Source organism: Bos javanicus, chromosome 17, assembly GCF_032452875.1.
Source record: "Bos javanicus breed banteng chromosome 17, ARS-OSU_banteng_1.0, whole genome shotgun sequence".
In the NCBI taxonomy this organism is placed as follows: Eukaryota; Metazoa; Chordata; class Mammalia; order Artiodactyla; family Bovidae; genus Bos; species Bos javanicus.
In genome coordinates this window covers 64005741-64029884 of record NC_083884.1, presented here as the reverse complement: position 1 = coordinate 64029884, position 24144 = coordinate 64005741, and the positions used below count along the sequence as shown (strand labels likewise).

General features: G+C 55.5%; 1 protein-coding gene across 2 annotated transcripts in view; it reads right to left on the bottom strand.

The window, feature by feature from the left end:
- Positions 1-986: 986 nt before the first annotated feature.
- Positions 987-24144, bottom strand: part of TRPV4 (transient receptor potential cation channel subfamily V member 4) — a 36999-nt gene continuing 13841 nt past the window's right edge. For both annotated transcript variants that reach the window (XM_061385094.1, XM_061385092.1), the window contains exons 2-16: positions 21043-21460; positions 17779-17951; positions 13060-13212; positions 12184-12324; positions 11231-11529; positions 10229-10408; positions 8659-8817; positions 8355-8447; positions 8023-8096; positions 6735-6900; positions 6431-6497; positions 4314-4630; positions 2911-3038; positions 2341-2462; positions 987-1652 (exon numbers count right to left, since the gene is read on the bottom strand). In XM_061385094.1, the coding sequence (XP_061241078.1) occupies positions 1495-1652; positions 2341-2462; positions 2911-3038; positions 4314-4630; positions 6431-6497; positions 6735-6900; positions 8023-8096; positions 8355-8447; positions 8659-8817; positions 10229-10408; positions 11231-11529; positions 12184-12324; positions 13060-13212; positions 17779-17951; positions 21043-21428 (2616 nt within the window). In that variant the 5' untranslated portion in view covers positions 21429-21460 and the 3' untranslated portion in view covers positions 987-1494. The remainder of the gene's footprint in view (positions 1653-2340; positions 2463-2910; positions 3039-4313; positions 4631-6430; positions 6498-6734; positions 6901-8022; positions 8097-8354; positions 8448-8658; positions 8818-10228; positions 10409-11230; positions 11530-12183; positions 12325-13059; positions 13213-17778; positions 17952-21042; positions 21461-24144) is intronic.

The window sequence follows — 24144 nt, the reverse complement described above, 5'->3', positions numbered from 1 at the left end:
CACCCTCAGTGGTAATACGAGTCTCCCCTTCATTCTCCGCTTCATTCCGATAGCCGAAGAGATTCCCATCCTTCAAGTAATTGACATCCTTCTAACAGACAGGGAACAAGGAGGCCCAGAGAAGTGACCTCTTGCCACTGTTTGGGCAGAGGGTACAAAGCCGGGTCTTCAGACCCCACGCCCTGTGTCTCCCACTGCAGCTGTCCTTGGCCAGGTCCTCCAGAGTCCCAAGCTCTTCTCAACTGAAGCTTCAGAGGGGACCTAAGACTGGGTCCAAGCCAGGATCAGGGACCTGGGAGGTCAGAGGAAAACCAGAGGGCCCCTTCTCATGCCCGGAGGCTTGGAGCTGCCCCAGGGCTGGATCAGCAGTGGGGTGTGACCTGGGGAGAATGGCAGCCCTCGGAAGGGAAGCTCCAGCTCACGTTCACAGCTCCCCTGGTGCGTGGTCCCAACCAAAGGTTCTCTCTCGACTCCAGTGGGCCCCGCTGTCCTTATTAGGGCTGCTCTCCCCCTCACCATCACCCCACTGGACACCGGATGGCTCACCCACCTCCGTGGCTGTCGTCTCCGCCTCTGCTCTGCCCCTCCCAACTGCTTGCCTACTCCCCCTGAACCCGCATCACTCCGCCATGATGAGCTTTACCATCTCCCCACTGGCACCATTTTTCCCCACCAACGTCATCACCTCTCCCAGCACCTCTGGAGACTTAACTGTCTCCCCACAGCACCGTTATGCCTCCACCAGTACTCTCTTCTCCTCACTCCCTTCATCTCTACCTCCCCATCACACCCCAAGCTCACCCCCATCTCTCAGTCACCACCACCGCCGAGTCCAGCCCCTCCAACCATCACCCTGAACACTTCCTTGGTTGTAACTCCTGCCCCGGCTTCTTATCCCCACCCTACCCCCAACCACAGAGGTATCTCTTTGCTCACGGTCTCCCTGCTGTCTTCCCCCCATGCCTGCTACCACTGCCCCCACCATCTCCACCATCAATGAACATTTATTGAGCACCGACAATCCCAGACCCACCCAGGGCCCGGCCCCTCATCAAAGCCACCGCACTTCAGCCCAGGGTGGCCTGTGCAGCCGGCCCTGCACCTGGGATCCGGTCCTGGGGCCCCGGCCATGCTCCGGTTCGGGGCTGGGGGTTGGGCTACTTTCCTGAGAGCAGAGCAAATAAATAAATGAAGAGGCAGGGAGCTGAGTTCCGGTGGGCGGAGACCCTGGTGTCCCTTACTGTGACTCCATGGGAGTGAGACAGGCGACCAGGCGTCCCGTGCCCGGGCCAGGGAGGTGGGGCGGGGGACGTGGGGGGCGGGCAGGAGCCTGGAGACCAGAGGGTCCTGGGGCCTCCCTGGGATGTGCCTGGCCCTCACCTCTGGGGGTCGAAGGAGGGTACGGGGCGCGGCACACCCCGGTGGGGGGCACCTCTGAAATGCAGCTGGACTGGAAATGGGCGGCGGAGAGGACCTTGCTCCTGCCTGCCGGCCCTAGAGCGGGGCGTCGTCAGTCCTCCACTTAGGGGGGTAACTCTGCTGGTGGCCGTCGCAGCTGGGGTTCCCTACGTTGTCCAGAGGCACCACCACCTCGTCCGGGTTGGAGTTCTTGTTGAGCTCTACCACGCGGGGCACCACTGAGGACCAGCGATCTGCAGTGAGAGCGGTGGAGGGCGGGGTGAGGGTGGCCAGAGAGCGCATGCGCCCGTGTATTGCGCGCCTTTGATGTCCCACGCACTCAGCAGGGGGCGAAAGGAAAAGGAAAGTGAAGTCGCTCAGTTGTGTCCAACTCTTTGCGACCCCATGGACTGCAGCCAACCAGGCTCCTCCATCCTTGGGATTTTCCAGGCAAGAGTACTGGAGTGGGTTGCTATTTCCTTCTCCAGGGCATCTTCCCGACCCAGAGATAGAATCCGAGTCTCCGCATTATAGGTAGACGCTTTACTGTCTGAGCCACCAGGGAAGTCAGTGCTCTAAAGCGGGAGGTATATTATCCCCGTTTTACAGAGGTGGCAACTGGGGCTCAGAGAGGTCATGGAGCCCGCCTCGGAACATACAGGAGTAAAATGAAAGAATCAGGATTCAAGCCCAGGTCAGGAGGCCTGCGAGCCCAAGGCCTCCCGACTGTTCTCGGCTGAGTGGAAGAGCCCAGGCTTTCACAGGCAGCAGAGGAAGCTCGGCGGCCAGCCCATCACACCCTCCCATTCTACAGACGTGAATACTGAGTCCCAGGGAAGGGACAGGACTGCTCCAAACAAAACGGTGCTGAGGATAACCAGGGCTCCCCCTCTGTGCCCCTCAGTCTCCCCCACACCTCCCCTGACCGCCCCGCCAACTCACCCCTCCGGAGGCGGCCCACGGTGTGCGAGAAGCCATAGTACTGGTAGTTCTCGTTCTTGCCGGGGTCCTCGTTAATGATGCCCAAGTTCTGGTTCCAGTGAGACCAGTTCACCTCGTCCACCCTGGTGGGGCCACAGCAGACAGAGGGTCAAGGAGAGCCCCCTTGCCCAGAGAAGGCACCCCTTCCCCACCCCCAGGCAGCCTCTAAGCTCCAGCCTTCCAGCACACCCTCCTGCTTTTTTTTTTTTATAACTGCCTCTGAGTCTGCTTCCTCCAGCAAAGGAGAGAGCAGTAACACCGGCTGCTTCAGGGTGTCTGCCCCAATGTGCGTTGGGTGCTGGCCGGGCACATCTCATGTGCCAACCCGTCTAATATGCACAGCTGGCCAATACAGTGATGCTATCATTGTCCCCATTTCACAGATGAAAAAAACGAGGCTGAGAACTGAACCCACAGGATCAGGCAGTGGAACTGAGCTCCGGTCAGGCCCCTGGGGGCTTCCATGGCTCAGAAGTGGCAATGGGTAGAAAGCACAAGGAGGCCCGGTGGTCTCGCCCAACCCGGCCTCACCTGAAGCACCACCTGCGGTCTGGAGTGCCGTCCGAGCTCTTGCCCACGGTCACCATTTCACCGGAGCGGAAGGCCTTCCTCAGGAACACGGGGAAGGAGCGCTCGATGTCCAGGATGGTGGTGGCCCACTGTGGGGAGAGAGGGTGGGCGGGCGGCGGGTGAGCCACGCCCGGCCTTGCCTAACTGTTCTCAAGGCAGGAATGACGCAGAGAACCAGGCTTTCTAGCTCCCACCACTCCTGCATTAAAGACTCAAATACCTACAGGCGCCTGGCCAGAGAAAATGAATGAAGGGTCAGCAGCCTGTGCCCCAGGACACCAGTGTCCCCTCAGTGCTGGGCATCCCCAGGGAGGGGTGGGGATGGGGCAGACCTGGAGGTGCAGGAGACCCCCACCCCGTGTGAAGGGGGCAGCCACCTCTCATTCATCCAGGAATGTGGGCCCGCCTGCAAGGCTTCCAACTTTTCAAGAAAGGCCAGAAATCTGGATTTTTCTATGAAATCTCTCAATTAAAATTTTTTTGCATTAATTTTTTAAAAAATATATAGTGATGCAGAAAACAAATAAATCTTTGCTGGTCAAATCTAGTCCACAGGCTGTGAGTTGGCATGTTACAAGTTACATCCAGCAGGGAAACTGAGGCCTGAGGGAGGAAGTGGTAGAGATGAAGGGTAAGAGCAGGTCCCATGGTCCCCTGAGACCCAGACCTCGGGGGAGGACCTCGTGGAGTTATTTTTCCTCACTGTGCCGTTTCCTGAAAATGTGCCAAGTCCCGGTAAGTGTGGGTGCTGCCTTGCCGGGCCTCGTGGTAAGGCTGTTTATCGGGAACCCGGGTTCTTGAACTGCCTGCAGCCAGGCAGGCAGTGACACCCTCCCCCCAGGCCCTCTGCTCCCTAGGCTTGCACGGAAACCTGCGGGAAACAAAGGCAGCAGCTCCCCAGCGCATCCACACCCAACACATCTGCCTGGGGTTGGGGGGGCAGGGGGAGTGGGGAGCCCCTCTGATGACTATGCTGATGCTTCCTGGCTCTGGGGTGGCCTGCTCCCATGCCAGCCTGGTGTCTTGGGCCCGGCTGGGGCACAGAAGCTGCCCCCGGGCTCCGTGCGGAAACCCCACTGAAATGTGAGGCTCTCTGAGCATTTCCGGTGCCTAGAGCGCTCCCTCCCTGGAGCTGGGGGGATTGCATTCCATGAATGGGACCGCAAGGGCAGCTGAGCTGCAGAAGCCAATGGAAATCAGCTAGGTGGCTCTGGGAAACAGACCTGCAGGCTTTATCTGTGCCCATTAAACAGACTGGGAAGTGGAGGTGGAACGGGGTGGTGCGGCTCGCCCAGAGCTCCAGGCCGAGGAGGTGCAGCAGGCCAGGTGGCCCCAGGGCAGAGCGGCCAGCGGGGCGGGCTCACCTGCAGCTTCCAGATGTGCTTGCTCTCCTTGGACACCTGGCCCACTGTCTCCCCCATGAGGGCGATGAGCATGTTAAGGAGCAGCACGAATGTGAGGATGATGTACGTGACCAGCAGAATGATGAAGACCACGGGGTACTTGGTGCTGCTCAGCATCTCCAGGTCACCCATGCCGATGGTGAGCTTGAAGAGGTCCAGGAGGAAGGTGCTGAAGGTCTCGCTGTCGCGGCATGAGGGGTAGGTGGGCACTGTGCAGTTGGCGTGGTCCTCATCGCACACCTTCAAGTTGGCACACGGGTTCAGGAGCGAGACCAGGGCTGCGGGAGGGACGGCAGTGACGGTCATGGAGGGTGAGAGGTAGGGAGGCCCCTTCCCATTTGATGGAGGGGAACACTGAGGCCTGGGGAGGGCGGGGAGGCTGGCCCAAGGTCACCCAGAGTGGAAGCCAAGCCAGTGGTTGAATCTGGGTCCTCCTGCACGCAAAGCCTTTGCTCTTTCCACAAACTCTTATTAACAAGGAAGAGGGTCCCAGGACTCAGCCTAGTGGTTCTCAACCGGGGATAATTTGTCCCCCAGGGCACCTTTGGCAGGTTTAGAGACATTTTTGGTGTCACAAGTGGAGGAGGGACACTACGGGCACCTACTGGGTCAAGACCAGGGATGCCGCCCAACATGCCACCATGTACAGGACAGTCCCCACCACAGACAACTGTCTGACCCCAAATGTCAACGGTGCCAAGGCTAGGAGAACCTCACTGAGCTGACTGTTCTTACAGGTCTTGGCAGTCTGGGATGCCAGCATTCCAGGGCAGACTCACTCTCGTGTTCCTGTTTCCCAGCTCACAGCAGCACAGAAAGGAAGGGAGGAAGGTGAAACCAGGCACCAGCCTTGACTGCGCCCAGAGCTGTGCTCACTACGGCCGTCACCCCCTCCAGACATCAGCTAACTGTGGCGCGCCTCCCTTCCCATGAAGCCCAGATGAAGCCTCCGAGTGCTGCTCCTTTTGGATCCTGGGCGTCGGGTGGCCGGTCACCCGCCCCTGGCGACCAGCCCGACAGCTTGATTACCTTCCCCAACCCTGGCCCTGCCCCCCTGTGCCACTGAGGTCCCAAGGCATCGTGACATCAAGGATACAGCCTAGTAGAGGCTTTGTAGCTCCTGCCACCAAGAGGGTAGAATCTATTTCCACACTCTTTGATTTTTACTCTTTTTATTTTTTGGCTGTTCGCACGATATATAGGATCTTAGTTCCCAGACCAGGGGTTGAAGCCAGGTCCCCTGTAGTGGAAGCGCTGAGTCTTAACCACTGGACCACCAGGGAATTCCCCTGTTTCCCCACTCTTTGAATCAGGCTGAGGCTTGCTTTGGCCAATAAGGTGAGAGAGAGAGTGACGCTGTGCCAGTCAGTGATCTCGAACACTTCTGCTTACATCTGGGAACCCTCAGACCACCGTGTGACCAAGTCCAAGCTAGCTAGCTAGAGATGAGTGACCCCGAGGAAGACAGCAAAGTCACTCCCAATGGAGGCCAGCCCTAGCTACGCTAGTCAGCTGCAGCCAGTCCGCCAGCGAACACAGACACGGGAGCCCAAATCTGGCCCAGGTCAGCACAAGCACCCAGCAGACCCATGGACTTGAGCATAATAATAAATGGTGGCTGTTCGGGGGTCTTCCCTGGAGGTTAAGACTCCATGTTTCCACTTTAGGGGGCACAGGTTCGATCCCTGGTTAGGGAACTAAGATCCCACATGCTGCAGAACATAGCCAAAAATAAAAAGGGTGGTTGTTTAAAGTCACTAAGTTTTGGGGCGGCTTCTTTTGTCACAGTAGCTAAGATGGCAGTTTTACCGTTTCCTAGCTTTTGAACTTGGGCACGTTATTTAACCTTACTTAATCTAAGCCTCAGTTTCCTTAATTGTGAAAGGTCATAAGAAACGCACTTCCCTTACAGACTTGTTGGGAGGATTAAATGAGGCAGGGATGGGAGAGGACTTGGCTCAATGCCAGGCACACAAAGAGAACCCTACAAACGCTGGATATTCTCCTCCAGACACCATGGCGGCTGCTTCAGCCCGGGTGCCACCCCCGCCAGGCCCGCCTGGGCACCCGGGGCTCACCTGACGCGTAGCCGATCATGAAGAGCAAGTAGACCAGCAGGAAGCGGAAAAGGTCTTTGAAGAGGATCTAGACACCCCGGTGGGAATAGGAAGCAGAGATGAGATACGTGGTTTCTCGCTTTCCCAGCTCCTCATCCCACACCTTCTCTCCAGCTCCACCCTGCCCCGCCCCATGTCCAGGCCCTGCCCACTGCCCCTACACCACCCCGCAGCCTCAGGGCCAGCGGCACTATCTGTGCACATGTGGTATGTGTGGCTCCCTCCAAGGACACACAAAGCCCAGGGGGAACCGCCTGCCCTGTACCTTCTGGATCATGATGCTATAGGTCCCCGTCAGCTTCAGCCCGCGGGTGAAGTAAAGGGCGTTCATCCAGCCCAGGACCAAGGCAAAGACCATGACGGCCAGGTACGCCTCGATCCCCGCCAGGTAGAGGGCCGCTGAGACAATCACCAGCACAGAGTAGATGAAGCTACAGGGCAGCAGAGGGCACGAGAGGAGCCAGAGGGGAGAGGGGGAAATGAGACCCTGGACAGGGAGGCAGGCCCCCAAGCCCTCTAGGTACTAGGACATCCCGACGACACCCAGAAGAGAGACCATGAGACCATGTGGCTTCATGGGGTTCCCCAGCATCCTGATAACCAGAATCCTCAGTTAACTGGCAACTGGGCTTCCCTGGTGGCCCAGTGGTTAGGAAGGCGCCTGCCAATGCAGAGGACACGGGTTCAATCCCTGGTCCAGGAAGATGCCATGGGGCAATTAAGCCTGTGTGCCACAGCTTCTGAGCCTGTGCTCCACAACCAGAGAAGCTACCGCAAGGAAAAGCCCGCACACCACCACAAGAGAGTAGCCCCTGCTCGCCGCAGCCAGAGAGCCCGCACGCAGCAATGCAGACCCAGCGCAGCCAAAAAATTAAATAAATAATTGCTTTACAAAGTTAATTGCCAACCGATGTGTGTGTAATTGTCCTGGGGCCCTACCAGATCCCAAAGTGATGTCCTTTGGAGTTGCTAGAGGAAGATTCAGTAGTTCTCAGTGGAGATTTTGTGGCTAAGTGAAATTTTTTTTTTGCCCTACCATGTGACATGTGATTTCCTAGTTCCCCGGCCAGGGATCAAACCTGTGCCCCCTACAGTGGAAGCGTGGAGTCCTACCCCCCCAGAATTTTCATTGTTCTCTAACTCTAGGAAAAAGGGGAAATATGTAACACACATGCAGCAACCCAGCCTGTACCCCAGGCAGACATCATTAATCAATCCCAGCACTCTTTCCCACTGAACACAGACACAGCCTTAAGATTCTTAACATGGGCACTCCTGGCAGACGTTAGCAATCAATCACAAGCGTAAGAGGTTAAATTTATTTCTACCCATGGTGTATATAGTGATAACTCTCTAGCAACCAGAATCTTGCTTTAACCAGAGGACTCTTTTACTTGACAACAGCATGACTTTGGGCTACAGTAGCTGATCAGACTGGGTGAGTTCACTCCTAATAAGAGTCACACACACCCTCTACCACCAAACCTCGAGGATGTCCCTCCCAACCCCACCTTCCTCACCCAGAAGCTGCCACCCCAGGGACCTCTACTCACTAGAGTAGCTGGAAGGAGCCGTCGATGAAAAGAGAGTTCACTCCAGGGCATTTCTTCATGAACAAGTCTTTGATCTGAAGGAGGGGACGGGATGGGTGAGAGAGGTGGAATCAGCAGAAGCGTGGAGCAGACAGTGGAGTGAAGAGAGGTGGAGGGGGACTTCCCTGAAGGTCCAGTGGTTAAGATTCGGTGTTCCCAATGCTGGGGGCATGGGTCTGAGCCCTGGTGGGGGAAGCTCCCCGTGCCATGGGGTGTGGCCAAACATTAAACAGATTAAAGAGGTGGAGAGAGAGGAGGGTCCAGGCAGGGTAAGGCTGGGGCCAAGTGCTCACGTTGGTGAAAAAGAACAGGATCCCAGTGAAGAGTGTGATGATCTCGCCGGCCAGCCTCAGGTAGTCCATTGTGGTGCGGTAAGGGTATGGCGGCTAGGGGGCAAGGGGCATGCAAGTCCTCACCCAGCCCCTCCAAATCCAGATGCTCCCCAACAGCCCAGCCTCTGGGTCCACGGAGCCTCCTCCCTCACCGTCCTCCCCCTGGGCGTGGGGGCGCCTTCCCACCCTGTTCCAAGCCTTCTCCAGCCCCTCCCACAGGGGGCCCAGCTGTGCCCCAGCTCCTGCCACCCTTGCGGCCACTCACAGTGCCCTCGAGAGGCTGGTAGTAGGCGGTGAGGGTAAAGATGACCATGGCACACAGATAGGAGACCACGTTGATGTAGAAGGAGACAGCCCCGAACTTCCGCCACTTGTCCCGCAGTAGTTCGTTGATGGGTTCCACGGCCAGCATCTCGTGGCGGTTCTGTGGGGGAGCAGGGTGGGCAGGGGGTGGGCAGGCTGACTCCAGTGCGCCTTCCCCCACCCTCTGCCCCGAGAGCTCGTTCTCCTCCTGACCCATTCTTCAGACACCCAGACTTCTGGGCTCAGCATTTAAGGCTCTGCCCAGTTCTGTCCCAACTTACCTTTCTAGCCTGTTCTAGACACACAGAACCCAGAGCTAGAAAGCTCCTGAAAGAACATCTATTCCTATGGTCCCCAAACTCTAATCAGTGGAAGTTGCCAAGTTGCTGGCACCAAAATCACCTAATGAGCTTGTTAAAAAACATAAATTCCTGGGGACTTTCCTGGCAGTCCAGTAGTTTAGACTCCGAACTCCCAAGGCAGGGGGCACGAATTAGATTCCCTGGTCAGGGAACTAAGTTTCTGCATGCTACAGCCAAAAAATTTTTAGTGCAAATAAATAAATAAACCCCTGGGTTTCAACCTCAGACATTCTGATTCAGGAAGTGGGAACTGGGAAATTTAGCCCCAGGATGATAAATACTTGACTCACCACAATTTTCCAAGTCTGAACCCAGGACAGACAGCAATAATTGAGTCCCACACAATAGTTCTCTATACAGTTTCCTGGGCAGACACTACCAATCAATCAGAGTTTGCAGCAGAGATGCTAAAACTTACCACCACCCCCAGTTTAAATCAGGTTGGTCACTGATTTGAAAGATGAGGGAAGTGAGCTCCGGTATGAGAAGGCATCTGTCCAAACTCACAGAGCTGGGGCTAGAAGGAAGACCTTCTGTATGCAAGCCCCAGGGCTTTCTGCCCCATTTGTGCAGCATCCTGTCTCTTTAAGGACTTGAGTTTCTTTATCATCAAGCACATGTGCAATGATGTAGCCACAAAGATGCCACTGCAATCTTATTCCTGATAGTTAGGTGCAGAAAGAAACTCAAATGACCAAGAATAGAGGAATGGTTAATTAGAATGTGGTACATTTCCACGCAGCAATGATACTGCAGAAGAATATTTAATGGTGCAGAACGATGTTCATAAAATACTGCTAAGTTAAAAAAAGAGCTTTTAAAACTTCATATAACAAATGCTAATGATAATAGCTGACACATAATGTTTACCCTGCGCCCGGCTGTTCATTTGGTCCTCCCAGCAACCCAATGGGAAATGCTCTATTTTTATCTGCATGGTACCAAAGAGGAAGCTGGGACTCAGAGAGATTGGGGAGTTTGTCCTGAGTCACACAGCATGTCACTTACAGTGCCAGGCTCCTAAGCCAGTCCTGCGTGCCCCTGAAGTCCGACCCTTACAATCCTGCCATTCCTGCCCTTGCCAGATGCCATTCTGGGCACTCAGTTGGCCTCTTCTATTGCACCCAGTCCACAGACTCACTGCTCTGGCCCCTCCTGCCCTGCGCCCACCTCGATCTTGCTGTTGTACACCAGGATCTCCAGCACAGAGGTCTCCTCCCCACATGTGTCCAGGGAGGAGAGGTCGTAGAGCGAGGAGTACACCGGCCCATAGGCCCAGTCCTTGAACTTGCGCGACAGGTGCCTGGTGTCCTCGTCTGTCACCTCCCGACGGATGATGTGTTGGAAGATCTGTGTGGGAGGAGTAGGATCAGGGGGTTTTGGGGGGGCGTGGGCAGGGGTACTGCCGCGGCGCAACTCACGTGGGAGGGACTCCAGCAAATAGCACCTCCCCAGAGAGCAGGATGGGCGAGGGAAAACATTTACTGAGCACCTGATGGACGCTTTCCTCACATCACCTGGTTTAATTCTTGCCCTCACCATCCTGTTTGACAGATGAGCTAATAGCATGCGTGATAAGTTGCTTCAGTGGTTTCCGACTCTTTGTGACCCCATGGGCTGTAGCCTGCCAGGCTCCTCTGTCCATGGGATTCTCCAGACAAGAATACTGGAGTGGGTTGCCATTTCCTGCTCCAGGAGATCTTCCTGACCCAGGGATTGAACTCGTGTCTCCTGTACTGCACGTGGATTCTTTACCACTGAACGATCAGGGAAGCCCCCATGAGGAAACAGAGGTTCAGAGAAAAGGAGGATGTTCCTTGAGGCCACACAGCAGGTTAGGGGCTGAGCCACAACCCCGGCCATGGAGGGCAGAGGAGTACTGCAGGGCTACAGCTCTGGGGCGCAGCTCTCTGTCAGTGGCATGCCCTGGCTGGTGGGAGTAGGGCAGTGAGCATCCAGCGGGGTGGGATGAGCAAAGAGGCTCTGGGATGAAGTTGAACAGCCTTGCTGGACAATAGGGAGCCACAGCAAGTTCTTGAGCTAGAACATCTGCAGTCTGGGGTGGGCAGGATGGGAGGCGAATGTGCACATTAATAACACACGTCAGCTGCAGCCTCCCTCGTGTGTGTGTGTGTGTGTGTGTTTGTATGGTGACCCCGGCCCCACACGCACCCCAATCTTGCCCGTCTTGGCGGCCATCATGAGGGGCGAGAGGCCGTCATTGTTGAGCACGGCCTCCAGGTTGCTGTCGGGGAAGAGGCGGGCACACTTGAGCAGCAGCAGGTCGTACATCTTGGTGACGAACTTGGTGTTCTCGCGGGTGTTGTCGGCAATGGCCACCAGCGCGTGCAGCACCGTGTTGCCGCGCGAGTCCTGGCGCCGCATGTCCGCCTTCTTGTGCGGGTTCTCCGTCAGGTAGTTGACGATGTGGGGCTGGTTGGTGCAGGCAGCCAGCGACAGGGGCAGCTCACCTGCGGGGCAGGTGGTCGGGGGGCCGGGTCAGGGACGGGGCCCTCCCACGGGAGATGCCGTGACGATGGACACAGCGCCCATGGCCAACGTGAACCAGCCCTGGCCGACTGCAACTGTCTGGGGGCGATGTCCCCGGGGAGACGGACGTGGCTATTTGAGGCATGGCCACGCGACTTGGAGGCTGTGAGGGACTCTTTGAGGAACTTTATCTCTGAACCCCGAATAACATGTGTCTAAGTGGGGGTGAAATTTAAAATCTTTCATGGGTCCAGCTGGGCCATAGTAGTGATGCCATTTGGACCCTGCATCTGACCATCAGTGCCAGCTTAAGTCAGACCAGAGGATGCGAGTGATAAGGTGTGTGTTGGGGGGAGGGGACAGCCCACCACAGCCCTCTGATCCCATTACGATGCCCACAGCACAGACGGGACAGCTGAGGCTCAGGCAAGCGAGGTGACGCTCCACCCCTCAAAGGTGAGACCTCAGTGACCAAGACCAATGAGGCGGCCTGTGCCCCGGGCTCCGTCTGGGCCTGCGGTCAGCGCGGCCCTGGGTGTCTCGGGAGGTGTCAGGACTGCCAGCACCACCAGGTACCCTCTGCGGCCCCCAGCTTCGGCTCCATGTGCCCCAGCCCCCACCAGGCCTCTCCTCACCGAAGTAGAAGTAGCCGCCCTCGTCCTTGGGCTGGAAGAAGCGGCCCCGCGCCTGGGCATGGACGTCGGCTCCTTGGGCCACCAGCAGCTCCACATAGTGTTTGCAGCGGCGTTCGATGGCGATGTGCAGGGCGGTCTGGCCTGGGAGGGGGTGGGGGACTGTCACTGGGGGGTGGGTGGGCGCACAGCCCTGACCAGGTGTGGGGGGTGCTGGGGCGCAGAAGGTGGAGATCCACCCCAGGGCAGCAAGGGGACCTTCAGACGTTCCCGGATGTGGAGTCTCTGAGGCCTGAGATCCCAGACCTGCTGCGTCACACCCACAAGAGTTTAGGCTCACGGGATATCTGACTTGGAGGACCCCAAATGTGGAGACTTTGCAGACTCGTAAGAGCCTTTCACGCCAGAGGAAACAGTGGCATCGTGGTCTCACAGGATTTGGGACACAAAATTCACAGCCTCTGAATCTGACATCCAGGAATCCAAAACGTCAAGGTGGATTCATGGATCTCAGAATTTAGACCCAGGGAGCTGGGCCTGGTGACACCGCTGCCTTTTCAAGCTGTTGGCTCACAGGACTATTGTCACAAAGCCTCAGAGTCTCCAAACCAGAGCATCTTGGGTCCGGGATTCCAGGTTCACAGCGCCTTTGGCTCATTACATGCAAGAACCTTGGAACCTTCAATTCTGAAACTCAGAATTTAAAAGTTGGAAGGGGTAGTTATTGTTGTTCTTCAGTCCGTTCGTTCATTCATTCGACAACTGGTTCCAGGACATGCTGGCACTCGTGGCCCAGGCTGAAATGAGGTGTTGCTGGGGGTGGGGAGGGGCTGGACAAGTGAAGAGGGAGCCCCTCTCCCGCCCGGCCCTGGGCCCTACCTCGGTAGTAGATGTCTCGGAAGGGCGAGTTGATGAATTCCCGCATGTTGCCCGTGCGCTCGGCGATGTCCAGAAGCACAGGGATGGTGTCATTGCGGCCGTTGCTCAGATTCAGCAGGGCCTTGGGCAGGCAGGTCTTCCCGGTGGACGGTTCTGCGGGGAGATACGTGCAACAAGAGGAGTGTTCGGCCCGAGGCCCAAACTGCTGGGCAGCAGGGGACAGGGCATTGGGCAGGGAGCCAGAGGTCCTGGCTGCGTTCTCCTTCCTGAGCCCGGCCCCTATCTGCTCCCCGACCCCACCCCAGGGTACTGAGAAGGTCAAAGAAACTCAGAGGAGCAGAAGTTCTTTAAAACATGGGAAGCTGCAGCCTATAGAGACATGGTACTTACCAAAGCATATTTGGAAGGACTTTTCTTAAATATGGACCATTAAAAAATATATATATATATATATATATATATATTTATTTGTATGCATTGGTTTATTTGCAGCAAGCAGGATCTAGTTTCCTAACCAAGGATTAAACCCAGGGCCCCTTCTTTGGAAGGCAAAGTCTTAACCACTGGACCACCAGGTAAGTCCCTGGAGGGGACTTTTAAAAAATCAGATAAAAGGGCGAATACTGAGTTAATCAAAGCCAATCGCCGCCATGTCTTCACTACAGGACTTCTCAGAGCCTTTAATCTGCTAATGAGGACTGGGAACCTCTAAAAACAGACCCAGGAGGCAGTCTTTGCTTGAACACAGATCCTTTACCCATGAAGCGGGTGCAGTAGCGCCCCTAGAGGGGAGGAGAGGGAGTGCAGCGTTTCCCGAAGTAGGGGCTGTGAGCCATAATAGACAGGAAACTATCTTAGAGGATTTGGGGGCTCCTGCAGAGGCAGCAATAAAAACAGCAAAAGCCCAAATGTGCAAGGTGTCAGCCCCTTGTCAAATCTCTCCCGTGAAGTCAGTCTCCGTTTGGTACTAAGGGGTCTTTAACACCTCCCCCTAATGCTTACTAATGTGCCTTTGCAATTTTCTTTCCCTTGTATTAATTTTTATGGTGATGTGAGTGGATTTATATCTTTAAAAGAGAGAATCAATGAAAAGAGAACTGGCTCTTAACCAGGCACAGGGCAACACAGCCCGATGCAGGAAGGGGCCCAGGAACGGGACAGGGAGTGGGAGAGGCAGGGGTGGGCTGAGGGGCTGGCTCTGGAGCCAGGATCCCTGGGGCTCACATCAGGCTTTGCTCCCCATTTCTGATTTGTGTGTGACCTTTCTCCGCTTCCATTTCCTGTCTAACTACATTAAGCCTATAAAGGGAAATCATAGGCTAATAGATAGCTGTTGAGCCCAGCACCAGGTAGACAGGCATTCTCAGTAAGTCATACGGTTGCAGTTATTATTCTACCAGAAACGCTTTCGAGACTCTCCTTAGATACCTGGAATCAGTGGAGAGAACGGGAAAAACCTGTGGACGCAGAGAGACCTGAATTCCAGTCCCACCGCCCCTAGGAGTGAAGTTGCTCAAACCTCATTCTGGCTATTTCTTGCTACGTCCCTGGCGCCCAGCCCAGTGTTGACAGCAGGTAACTATGTATTGAAAAATAACAGACTTCAGCTTTCCATCTGCATAAGGTGGGGGGGGGGTGCCAAATGCTGGCCCAGGCCCCTGGGGAGTCTGCTCAGACCCACGAGCCTGGAGGTGGATCAGTCCGTTTCCTAACTGACAGGGAATTAGAAAATTAGAATTGTGGCAACTCTCCATGCTGACCTCATCATCTTGCATTCCCCAAACCCCAACCCGATCTGCACGTGTCCCCTTCTTAGACACTGATGTCCCTAGCCAGCTGAAACCTCTGTCCCTCGCCTTCATCTTACCCTTGGCGCACACCCTCTCCCCCAGCAAGTCCCCACTGGTTTCACCTGTTTCTCCAAGCCCTCCACCACTCTCCATCTCCATTGCCACCAACCTGGCCCAGCCAGCATCTCTCTCACATGCCCAGGACACCTGCCTGGTTTCCTCTGGACATCCTTGAATCCTGGACAGCCTCTCTGGACATCCTTGAATCCACTTTCCACATAGCAACTGAGTTCAACTCTGGTCATGGTTAGCCACAGGGACTTTGCACATGCTGCTTTTTAACCTTCTCTCTAATCCTTCCCCACCTGTTTATACCTGCTGCTGCTGCTGCTAAGTCGCTTCAGTCGTGTCCGACTCTGTGCAACCCCATAGACAGCAGCCCACCAGGCCCCGCTGACCCTGGGATTCTTCAGGCAAGAACACTGGAGTGGGTTGCCATTTCCTCCTCCAATGCATGAAAGTGAAAAGTGAAAGTGAAGTCGCTCAGTCATGTCCAACTCTTAGCGACCCCATGGACTGCAGCCTACCAGGCTCCTCCGTCCATGGGATTTTCCAGGCAAGAGTACTGGAGTGGGGTGCCATTGCCTTCTCCAGTTTTTACCTGGTTAACTCTAATTCATTCAAACTCAGCTCAAGTGTCACCTCCTCCCAGAAGCTCTCCCAGATTTTCCTGATCAAGTCAAATCCTCCAACACAGCTTCTTTGTAGACACACAGTTACAGGTTGTAATTGTGTATTTGTTTCTGTGATTGCTTAATCAGTGTCAGTCTCACCCCCGAGACTGAGAGAAACTTGAGGTCAAGTCTGCTTTGTTCATCATTTTTTGCCCCAGGCCAGTACCACTCCTGACGATCGGTAGGGGCCCAATAACCACTTGTTGAGTAAATACACATTCAGTGAAGGGGCATGCTGTGCACTGCAAGGAATTCCAAACCACAGGGGTTAAGTGGTTTATGTAGGATGTGGGACCACACCGTTGATTTGGACTGTAGCAGGGTAAGGGGCTGCCAACCTGGGTCCTGGGATAAGAAGCCATGAACAGGGCTCAGCCAGAAATCAGGCGTGGTTGCAGTCACAGGACTCCACCACCAGGTGGCGAAGTGGCTTTGTCCATTGGGGAGGCTGGAGCCAGGGGCCCTAAATAAACTTCTGTTGGAAGTTGTCAAACTTTTTAGGGGGTGGTCACTGACTCCCCTAATGAGCTCATGAACCTCTGGCTAGAAAAACATGCAGGGGTGGGGCCAGTGTTTGCGGAGCTCGAGACATGCAATTTGGGGATCCTGTTTATGAAAATGAACACACAACTACAAATTCCAAGTTAGGTCCACGGATGTACTGGGGGCCAGAGCAAGAGAGGGTCCTGAACCCTAAGTAGTGGGCCTCACAGTAAGTCCCCCTCTACACCTGCCTTATTCGGTACAATGTCAGGGACCTCCCCCCAGCCGGTCTTAGAGCCCCCCACCCAGGCTCACGCAGACCCATTTGCCCAAACTCAGCCTGTGCTCAGAGACCCAGTCCTGAACTCAGGAAAAACCAGAAGTCTTGGCAAGTCCAGCCTGGCGCTGCTCACCAAAGGCAAAGCACCACGATCTCTGTTTCACAGGGGCTCCCTCTACCCCAAAGCTCCCTACTTTTGCATGGTGAACTTGGGGGGCTAGGTGGGGCTGTTTGGCCAGGGCTTATATGTGGTTGATCTCCAAATGAGATTGGCAGCATCATGGAGACCTTCTGAGGGGGGAGGGGGACCCCATCCCCCTGCAACTCTAACCTCACGCCCCAAACAAGGCCACACCATCTGCGCCCTGGCCGGGCACCATGAATGAACGCTTTTTGTAAGTCCAGTAATTCTCTTCTGATGGACACAGTGATACAGCAGAGTACCATTTTGGTGTTCAGAGTCTGGCTGGTAAAGGTATATGTGAAAAATACACTGCAGACCTGGTCAGCCTATTTAGGCACTTAATTTGCTTGAAATACCTAAAGTCTCCAAATACCTGATCTCCCTGGAGCTTCGTCAGCCCTGTTACTGTGGCCAGCCCACCTGAGACAGGCCCTCCTTCCTGGCAGGTCACAGTTCTTGACATTTTATATTGATTTGTGGGGTCATTTGGCCAGTTAATGACAGCTCACCTGGTACCTGGCACACAGTAGGTGGCTGACTTGGGTGGAGAGGTTCACAGGCTCCCCTCCCAGATGTGCAGAGAGGCCGGGGCAGCGGAGGGAGCCATGGCCCGGGGCGGATGTTTGAGCCTGGACGAGGCTGGAGGGAGCTGTCTGGGCTACGTCCCAGGGCAGGTGACTGGGCTCCAGTCTACAGTGGGGACCCAGAATATTGGGCAGGGGCGGGGCTCGAACCTGGAGAGCAGAAGCAGGAATGACGGGCAACCCCCTCCAGAGCTCCCCCAGACAGGACAGGGGCTTCTGGGACCCTGGCTGCCTGTGCTCAGCACTATGGGATTCTCTGTCCGCAGAGGCCAGGGCTGTGCTGTGATTATTCCCCAGGGTACAGATGAGGAAACTGAGGCTCAGAGAGGCCAAGGATCCCTTAAGTGGTAGAGGTGGGATCTGAGCCCAGGTGTAGACTCTGGGCTTCCCTGGTGGCTCAGATGGTAAAGAAACAGCCTGTAATGTGACCTTGCTTACCTATGACACTTTCCATCAATAAAGGCTGAATGAAGAAAGGCAGCCAAGGCCCAGAGAAGTTAAGTAATATGGGAATGGACACACAGGACTAGACTCCCTGTCCAATGCTCTTCCTGGTTAGTGCAGCCCACTGACCCAAGAGAAGACGCTGACGGAAAAGGGGGCCCCTGACGCCAGGCCTCCCCCAAGCCCCAGCTGGCCTGCCTGCTATTCTTGGGTGGCTCACCCCGGAACTCCTCGTCCGTGAGGCGCTTCTTGTGGGTCAGCAAGAAGGGGAGCAGCCCATCCAGGTCAGCTGTGGAGCCCCGGGACACGATGTCAAAGAGGATAGGCCGGTTGAAGACTTTGAGGATGGGAGGCGGCTGGGGTGCGGGAGCTTTGGGGCTCTGTGGCTGCTTCCTGAAGGGGGAGGAAGCGGGGTGATAGGAGGGCTCATCCCCTGCCCACCCTCACGGTCTCCAGCCTTAGAGGCTGGAGGATTGTAGGGGAGGGCAGCTGGAGCCCTAGGGAGGGGCCAGGCTGAGAGGGGAGAGACATCTGGAGACACAGAGGAATGTTTTACCCCAACACTACCTGGCACCTACTGTGTGCTGGGTGGAGACAGACAGAAGCTCCCAAGGTCCCCAACCATCTATCCAAACATCCATCCACCCATTCATACATCCATCCATCCACCCATTCACTCACCCATCCATCTACCTATCCATCCACTACCCACACTCCCACCCCTCTACCCATCCATTCACCCATCCACCTATCCACCCACCCACCCACCCATCCATCCTTCCATCCCTCCACCCACCCACCCATTCACCCACCCATCCATCCATCTCTTTGTCTTTTATTAAGTGCTTAATAAGCCAGAGACTGGAAGAGACAAAGATACTAAGGACAGAAAGGAGGAACACCAGACTAAAAGATAAAGCAACTCTATCATTTATTCAAATCACTCACTGCTTGATTTATTCATTCAACAAACATTTGAGACAAATGAGGCCATGCACGTAGATGCTTAGCTCAAGGCCCCACCACAGTCAACGCTGGTAAATGTTAGCTGCTGTTCCTGTTATTATTTAGTGCTACTGGGTGTCTGGAGCCTGTATGTGTGGAATAAACGCTGAGCTGCAGAGGCGGGTGGAGAAAGAATAAGGTGGGGAGGGCTGGGGGAGGAGAAGTGATGGAGAAGTAAAGAAGGGAAAAAACAGTCAGTCAATCAGCCATTCAATAAGCATTCACTGGGCACCTACTGTGTGCTAGGTTTTGAGAGACAAAAAGCTGGCGCAGAGCTAGCCCAGGGGCACCGAGGTCGCATCCTCACCCACCCAGCACCCAGCACACACAGGGGCAGGAGGAGGCTGTGAATGAAGACAGGACGGACAGGAGAGGAGGAGAGCGTGCAAACGGGAGAGTGGAGGGGAGCAGAGAGGGAGCCAGACAGGAGGCGCGGCCCAGGGCCGTTCCCAGGCCCAGACCTTGCCCCCCAGGACGGGGCCTCCAGCAACGGGGCACCAGGGAAGGGACAAGAGGTGCTTCTGGACACTAGGGTGGGGGTCACACAAGCTAGGGCAGCCCCCATTTCACCTGCTCCTGAACTGTGACCTTTGAGCCAAAAAATGAAAAGAACAGCCTCGCCCCGCCCCCATCCTCACTGAGGCAGCCTTCGGGGTCTCTGAAGACCTCAAGTGCTCAGCCGCACCCCGCTCCGACTCCTCTGCAGCCCCTCCAAAGCCATCAGCCCTAGCTGTCTGAGGTAGTGGTGGGGATGAGGGCCTGAAGGAGGGGGAAAGGGAGACGAAGAGCCCACCAGCTTGCAATGCAACCTTCCAAAGAGATCGGGCACCGGGGCACCTTACTGTCCTGGGCCTGTCTCCACTTCTGAGTGGAGCTTACAAAGTTCATCCAGCAGCTTGCAGACTGCACTCCTTGGAGACCTCAAGCTTCTCCAGCCTCCACCTGGAATGTTGTTCAGTCACTCAGTCATGACCGACTCCTTGCAACCCCATGGACTGCAGCACGCCAGGCTTCCCTGTCCTTTACCATCTCCCGGGGTTTGCTCAAACTCATGTCCATTGAGTCTATGAGATCCAACCATCTCATTCTCTGTAATCCCCTTCTCTTCCTGCCCTCAATCTTTCCCAGAATCAGGAGCTTTTCCAATGAATCCCCTGTGTGGCTGCCCTTTCTCACTCCTTAGCTTTGGGCTTAAATGCCAGCTCCTCCAGGAAGTCCACCTGGATTATGTTTCCTGTATCAGCTCCCAGTCTCACCTCAGCACCTCCCCCAGAGTGAACTATTTCTTTTTTTCAATTCTACCAGTTTATTGCTACCAACCCATCTCCCTCCACCCTCCTCATGCATGCGGGCTCAGTCACGTAACCCCATGGACTGCAGCCCGCCAGGCTCTTCTGTCCATGGACTTTTCCAGGCAAGAATACTGGAGTGGGTTGCCATTTCCTTCTCCCAGAGTCAACTCTTTCTTTCTTTCTTTTTGACCAAGCAGCATGCGTGATCTCCCCCGAGCAAGGACTGAACCCATACTCCCTTCATTGGGAGCATGGAGTCTTAACCACTGGACCACCAGATAAGTGCAAAGTGAACTGTCTACTCACTTGCTTATTAAGTGTTCTGCCCTCCAAACTGAAAGTGCCAGTGACAGCTACTCAGTATCTAAGCTAAGCAGGGGCAGCACCTGGCCTGGCTCATTCCTGGAGCCCCAGGACCAACCCCTCCCCTAACCTGGCATGTGGTGGGTAGTCCAAAAACCTTCACTGAACAAACTGATGACTCGGTAAATAAACAAAGGAGACAGACAGTTCCTGACCAAGCAGGGGCTGAGAAGGTGGCTGGGCTTCATCCAAGGGCATAAATGAGTCTGTGATCAGCATGGGGGGACAGAAGGACACACGCAGACTTCAAGACTGCTCCAGACACACACAGAGGCCTGAGTGGGGTCTAACGGGTTTTCATGTGGAGATGGCTAGACAGAGAGATGGCAGATGAATAGATGGGTCGATAGGTATCCGAATGAGTGATGATGGAGGATAAACTGGACAAACGGATGGACAGGTGGAAAGGCGGGTAGCTGGTAAGAGAGAAAGAGAGAAGGAAGGAGAAATAACGAAAGAGAGATATGAAAATGGAATAAATGAATGAATGATGAATAGTTTGATAGCTGACTGGCTGGATGAATAGAAATGGAGAGTAGATAGAAGAATGGACAGCTGTTTGGAGAGTAAACAGTGGACAAACGGAAAGCGGGTGGTATGAGAGGACAACTAGATGATGGATAGAAGGGCAGACAGGTACTTGAGGGAGTCGATGAAGGACAGGTGGACAGATGGATGGATGGACTGGACAAGTGAATGGTTAGGTGGAAAGACAGGTAGCTGGATGAATGAATGAGTAGATGAAGGGTGGGTGGGTGGATGGATGGGTGGATGGGCGAATTCAATACAGAGGAGACCTTGGCCAGGCAGCCAGCAATACTCACTCTATGACCTTCCTCCTCCACCGCTTGTTGTCACTGGGGTGGTGACGATAGGTGCCGTAGTCAAACAGCGAGTCCATGGGCGCCTTCTTGGGCCCGGGCACCACGGAGGACTCGTACAGGGTGGACTCCAGCAGGTCGATGGGGTTGGGCACCCCCTTGCGGAAGGCGCCCTGGAACTTCATGCGCAGGTTGGGTCGCCCGTCGCCTGGGCCGGTGGAGCGACCGCCATCAGCTGGCGAGGGCGACGGGGAGCCGTCTTCCCCCTCGAACAGGTTGGCCAGTGATGACAGGGGGAAGGCCTCCCCGCCGGGGGGCCCACTCTCATCCCCGGGCGACTCGGCCATCTCCCCTGGCCCCACACGAGGGCCTTCGCCAGGATCCGCCATGCTGCCCTGGGGACCCGTCCACACGGCTCAGCCTGCAAGGGAACGGGAGGGGCATCAGGCCGGCTCCAGGAAGCCCCCCTCCCACGTGGGCAAACAGCACTGCTGCCAGCTGCTTCAAAGCCACCCTTGTAATGACAGGGGTGCAGGGTGGCCACTCCCAGATGTGGTTGGCCGCCAGCCCCCGGCAGGAGCTGCAACAGGAGCCCCATTCAGGGACCTGGAAACACAAGTCCGCCTCGCGTCCAGCTACCCTGAACATCAGCTGAAGAAGGAAGGGCCTCAGAATCACACCAGGTCCCCAAACATATGAGCCTGGGGCTTACTCCTGGCCAACCAAACCAGCTTTGGAGCACCCAGAGCAGGGTTTGAATCCAAGTTCCGCATTTAGCCATCATATGATAGGAAAGCCGATGGTTCACAGCCTCGGTTTCCTCATCTGTGAAATGGGGATGAAGCAGAGTGCATGCAATCCAGTGGCCTGTGCTGTGCCTGCCACACAGAAAACACCTACTAAAACATAACCATTGAACGCATGCTGCAGGCACACGAGGTGCTCAGCAAATACACATGAACTCATTGTGGGAGTCAGTCGCCCTCAACTTGCCAGTGTCATCATTATGACCCCATTTCACAGAACAGGAAACTGAGGTTCTGAGGGTTCAGTTAGCCGTGCCCAAACTCTGCTCCCCAGTGCCAAGCGCTGACCCCTTCCCTCCCCTCTTTGCCCGGTTAGCTCCTGCCCACCTGTGTTCCCAGCTTGTGCTGCTTCCTCTGGGAAGCCCCCTCGACCGTGTGTTCGTGGGATTAGTTAATCCTGGGCTGTGAGTACCAGAGGGCAGGGAAGGCCGCTGCCTGTCCATGCCTGCACCCCCGCCCCTTGAGGGGTGCCACATGGACACACGACCTGATGACAAAGGTAGTCTCTATTCTCGTTTGTCAGGTGCGGAGAATGAAGCTTGACGGGGGCCAGTCACACAGCTTGCAAGGAGAAGAGCTGGACTTGAACCCAGGTCTCTCTGCCTCCCAGGCCCAATGTTTAGCCAGGAGAAGGGCAAGGGAAGGACCAGGGCCTGCTGGCTGTCAGCCCCCTGCCCTCTGCAGCACGCACAGGGTGGGCTGGACACCAAGGGCGAGTTTCCTGGAACTCCTCACATCCCGCCTGGGCTGCAGAGAAACGTCTGCAAAGCTCTCTTTTCTACATCTCTCCCTCCGCGCACATTAGCAGAAGAACAAGTAAAGATTGGTCCCCACCTTGTTTGTTTTTGGTTGCCAGGAGAGAAGGCGAGGGCCCCTGCAAGAGGCCTCTCTTGGCGAGCACAGCAGGGCACACACAGGGTCAGAGCTCCTGCCTCGGACGGGCCCCATTCCGGGCACAAATGGGGAGGCAGAGCCTGGACTTTAGACTTTTCCCGGCCTGGGTTCTAATCCCAGCTAAGCTATTTCCATGTAGCATGACCTTGAGAGAGTGTCCCAAGCCTCAGTCTCCTTGTCTATAAAATGGGTACAATAGTAGTAGCTTTCTCATACATTTGCAGGAGGAATTAAATGAGATCGGGCATGTCCAGTGTTGACCCTGGGATTAACCTGGGGGCTGTTGATGAGCACAATCACAGAGGGAAGGAAGGGCTAGGTGCACAGGTGCTGAAATCGGTTTTACCCGGTTCCCCTCTGGGCCCTGGTTAGTCAGCAGCTGTGAGATCTTGGGCAAATCGCTTCCTCTCAGTTCCCCACCTGTAAAACCAGGGTAACCACAACACCTCCTAAAGCTTGGGAGATGCCAAGTGCCTTCAAGAATTTGAAGCATGCACTAGGTGCCGGCGCCTAGTATGAGTCAGGAGACATTAGTTCCAATCCACCTGCCAGGCCGGTAATGGAGACCCCCTAGGGGCTGCCCCCTGGATCCCAGCTCTGTGATGCAGGAATGAGGGTATGTTGAGGCAGGGAGGGCTGTCCACCAGGGTGCAGGCACTAAGGGGGAGATTAGACTTCCCCAGGCACAGTCCTGCTCACCTCAGAGGGGACCCCAGGGTCAGGGGAAGAGAAGGAGTTTAGGCACATACTTCTTAATTACTGCACCCCCTCCCAGGTCCCCACGGGGTTCCAGACACCCTCCACCCAAGGTGGGGGCCAGATGAGGCAGCCCCTCCAGCCCCCACCATGCCTGTACCCCCTCCCCTAAGAAATCTCAGCTCAGACAGCATCCAGGGTTTCTGGGGCTCCACAACAGGGGGTCTGGAGTCAGCCAGCCCCAGGTTCAAATCCCCGCTCAGTCACTCACTCACTGCCAGCATCCTTGACAAGGCAAACAGGGATCAATGTCAGCGTATTAATTATGGTGAAGCGATAATTATGAACTAAACCCCATCATCACCATGATCATGGGGCTCTTGAGGGCCCAAGTGCTTCACACACATGCTTTCGCCTGGTCCTCCCTGGAACCCTAGACCAGTGGTTCTCAGCCAGGGTGCCTCGGGTCCCCAGGGACACTGGGCAATATCCAGAAACATGCTTGGCTGTCACACTGTGCAGAGGAGAGAGGGCTAATGGCATCTAGTGAGTCAAGGCCAGGGGTAGCGCCAGACACCCTACAAGGCATAGGACCGTGCCTGCCACAAGGAACTACCCGGCCAGAAAACAGTGCTGAGGTTGAGAGATCTACCTCTGGAGGTAGGTACTCCTGTAATACTCCTTTCACAGATGAGGAAAACTGAGGCTC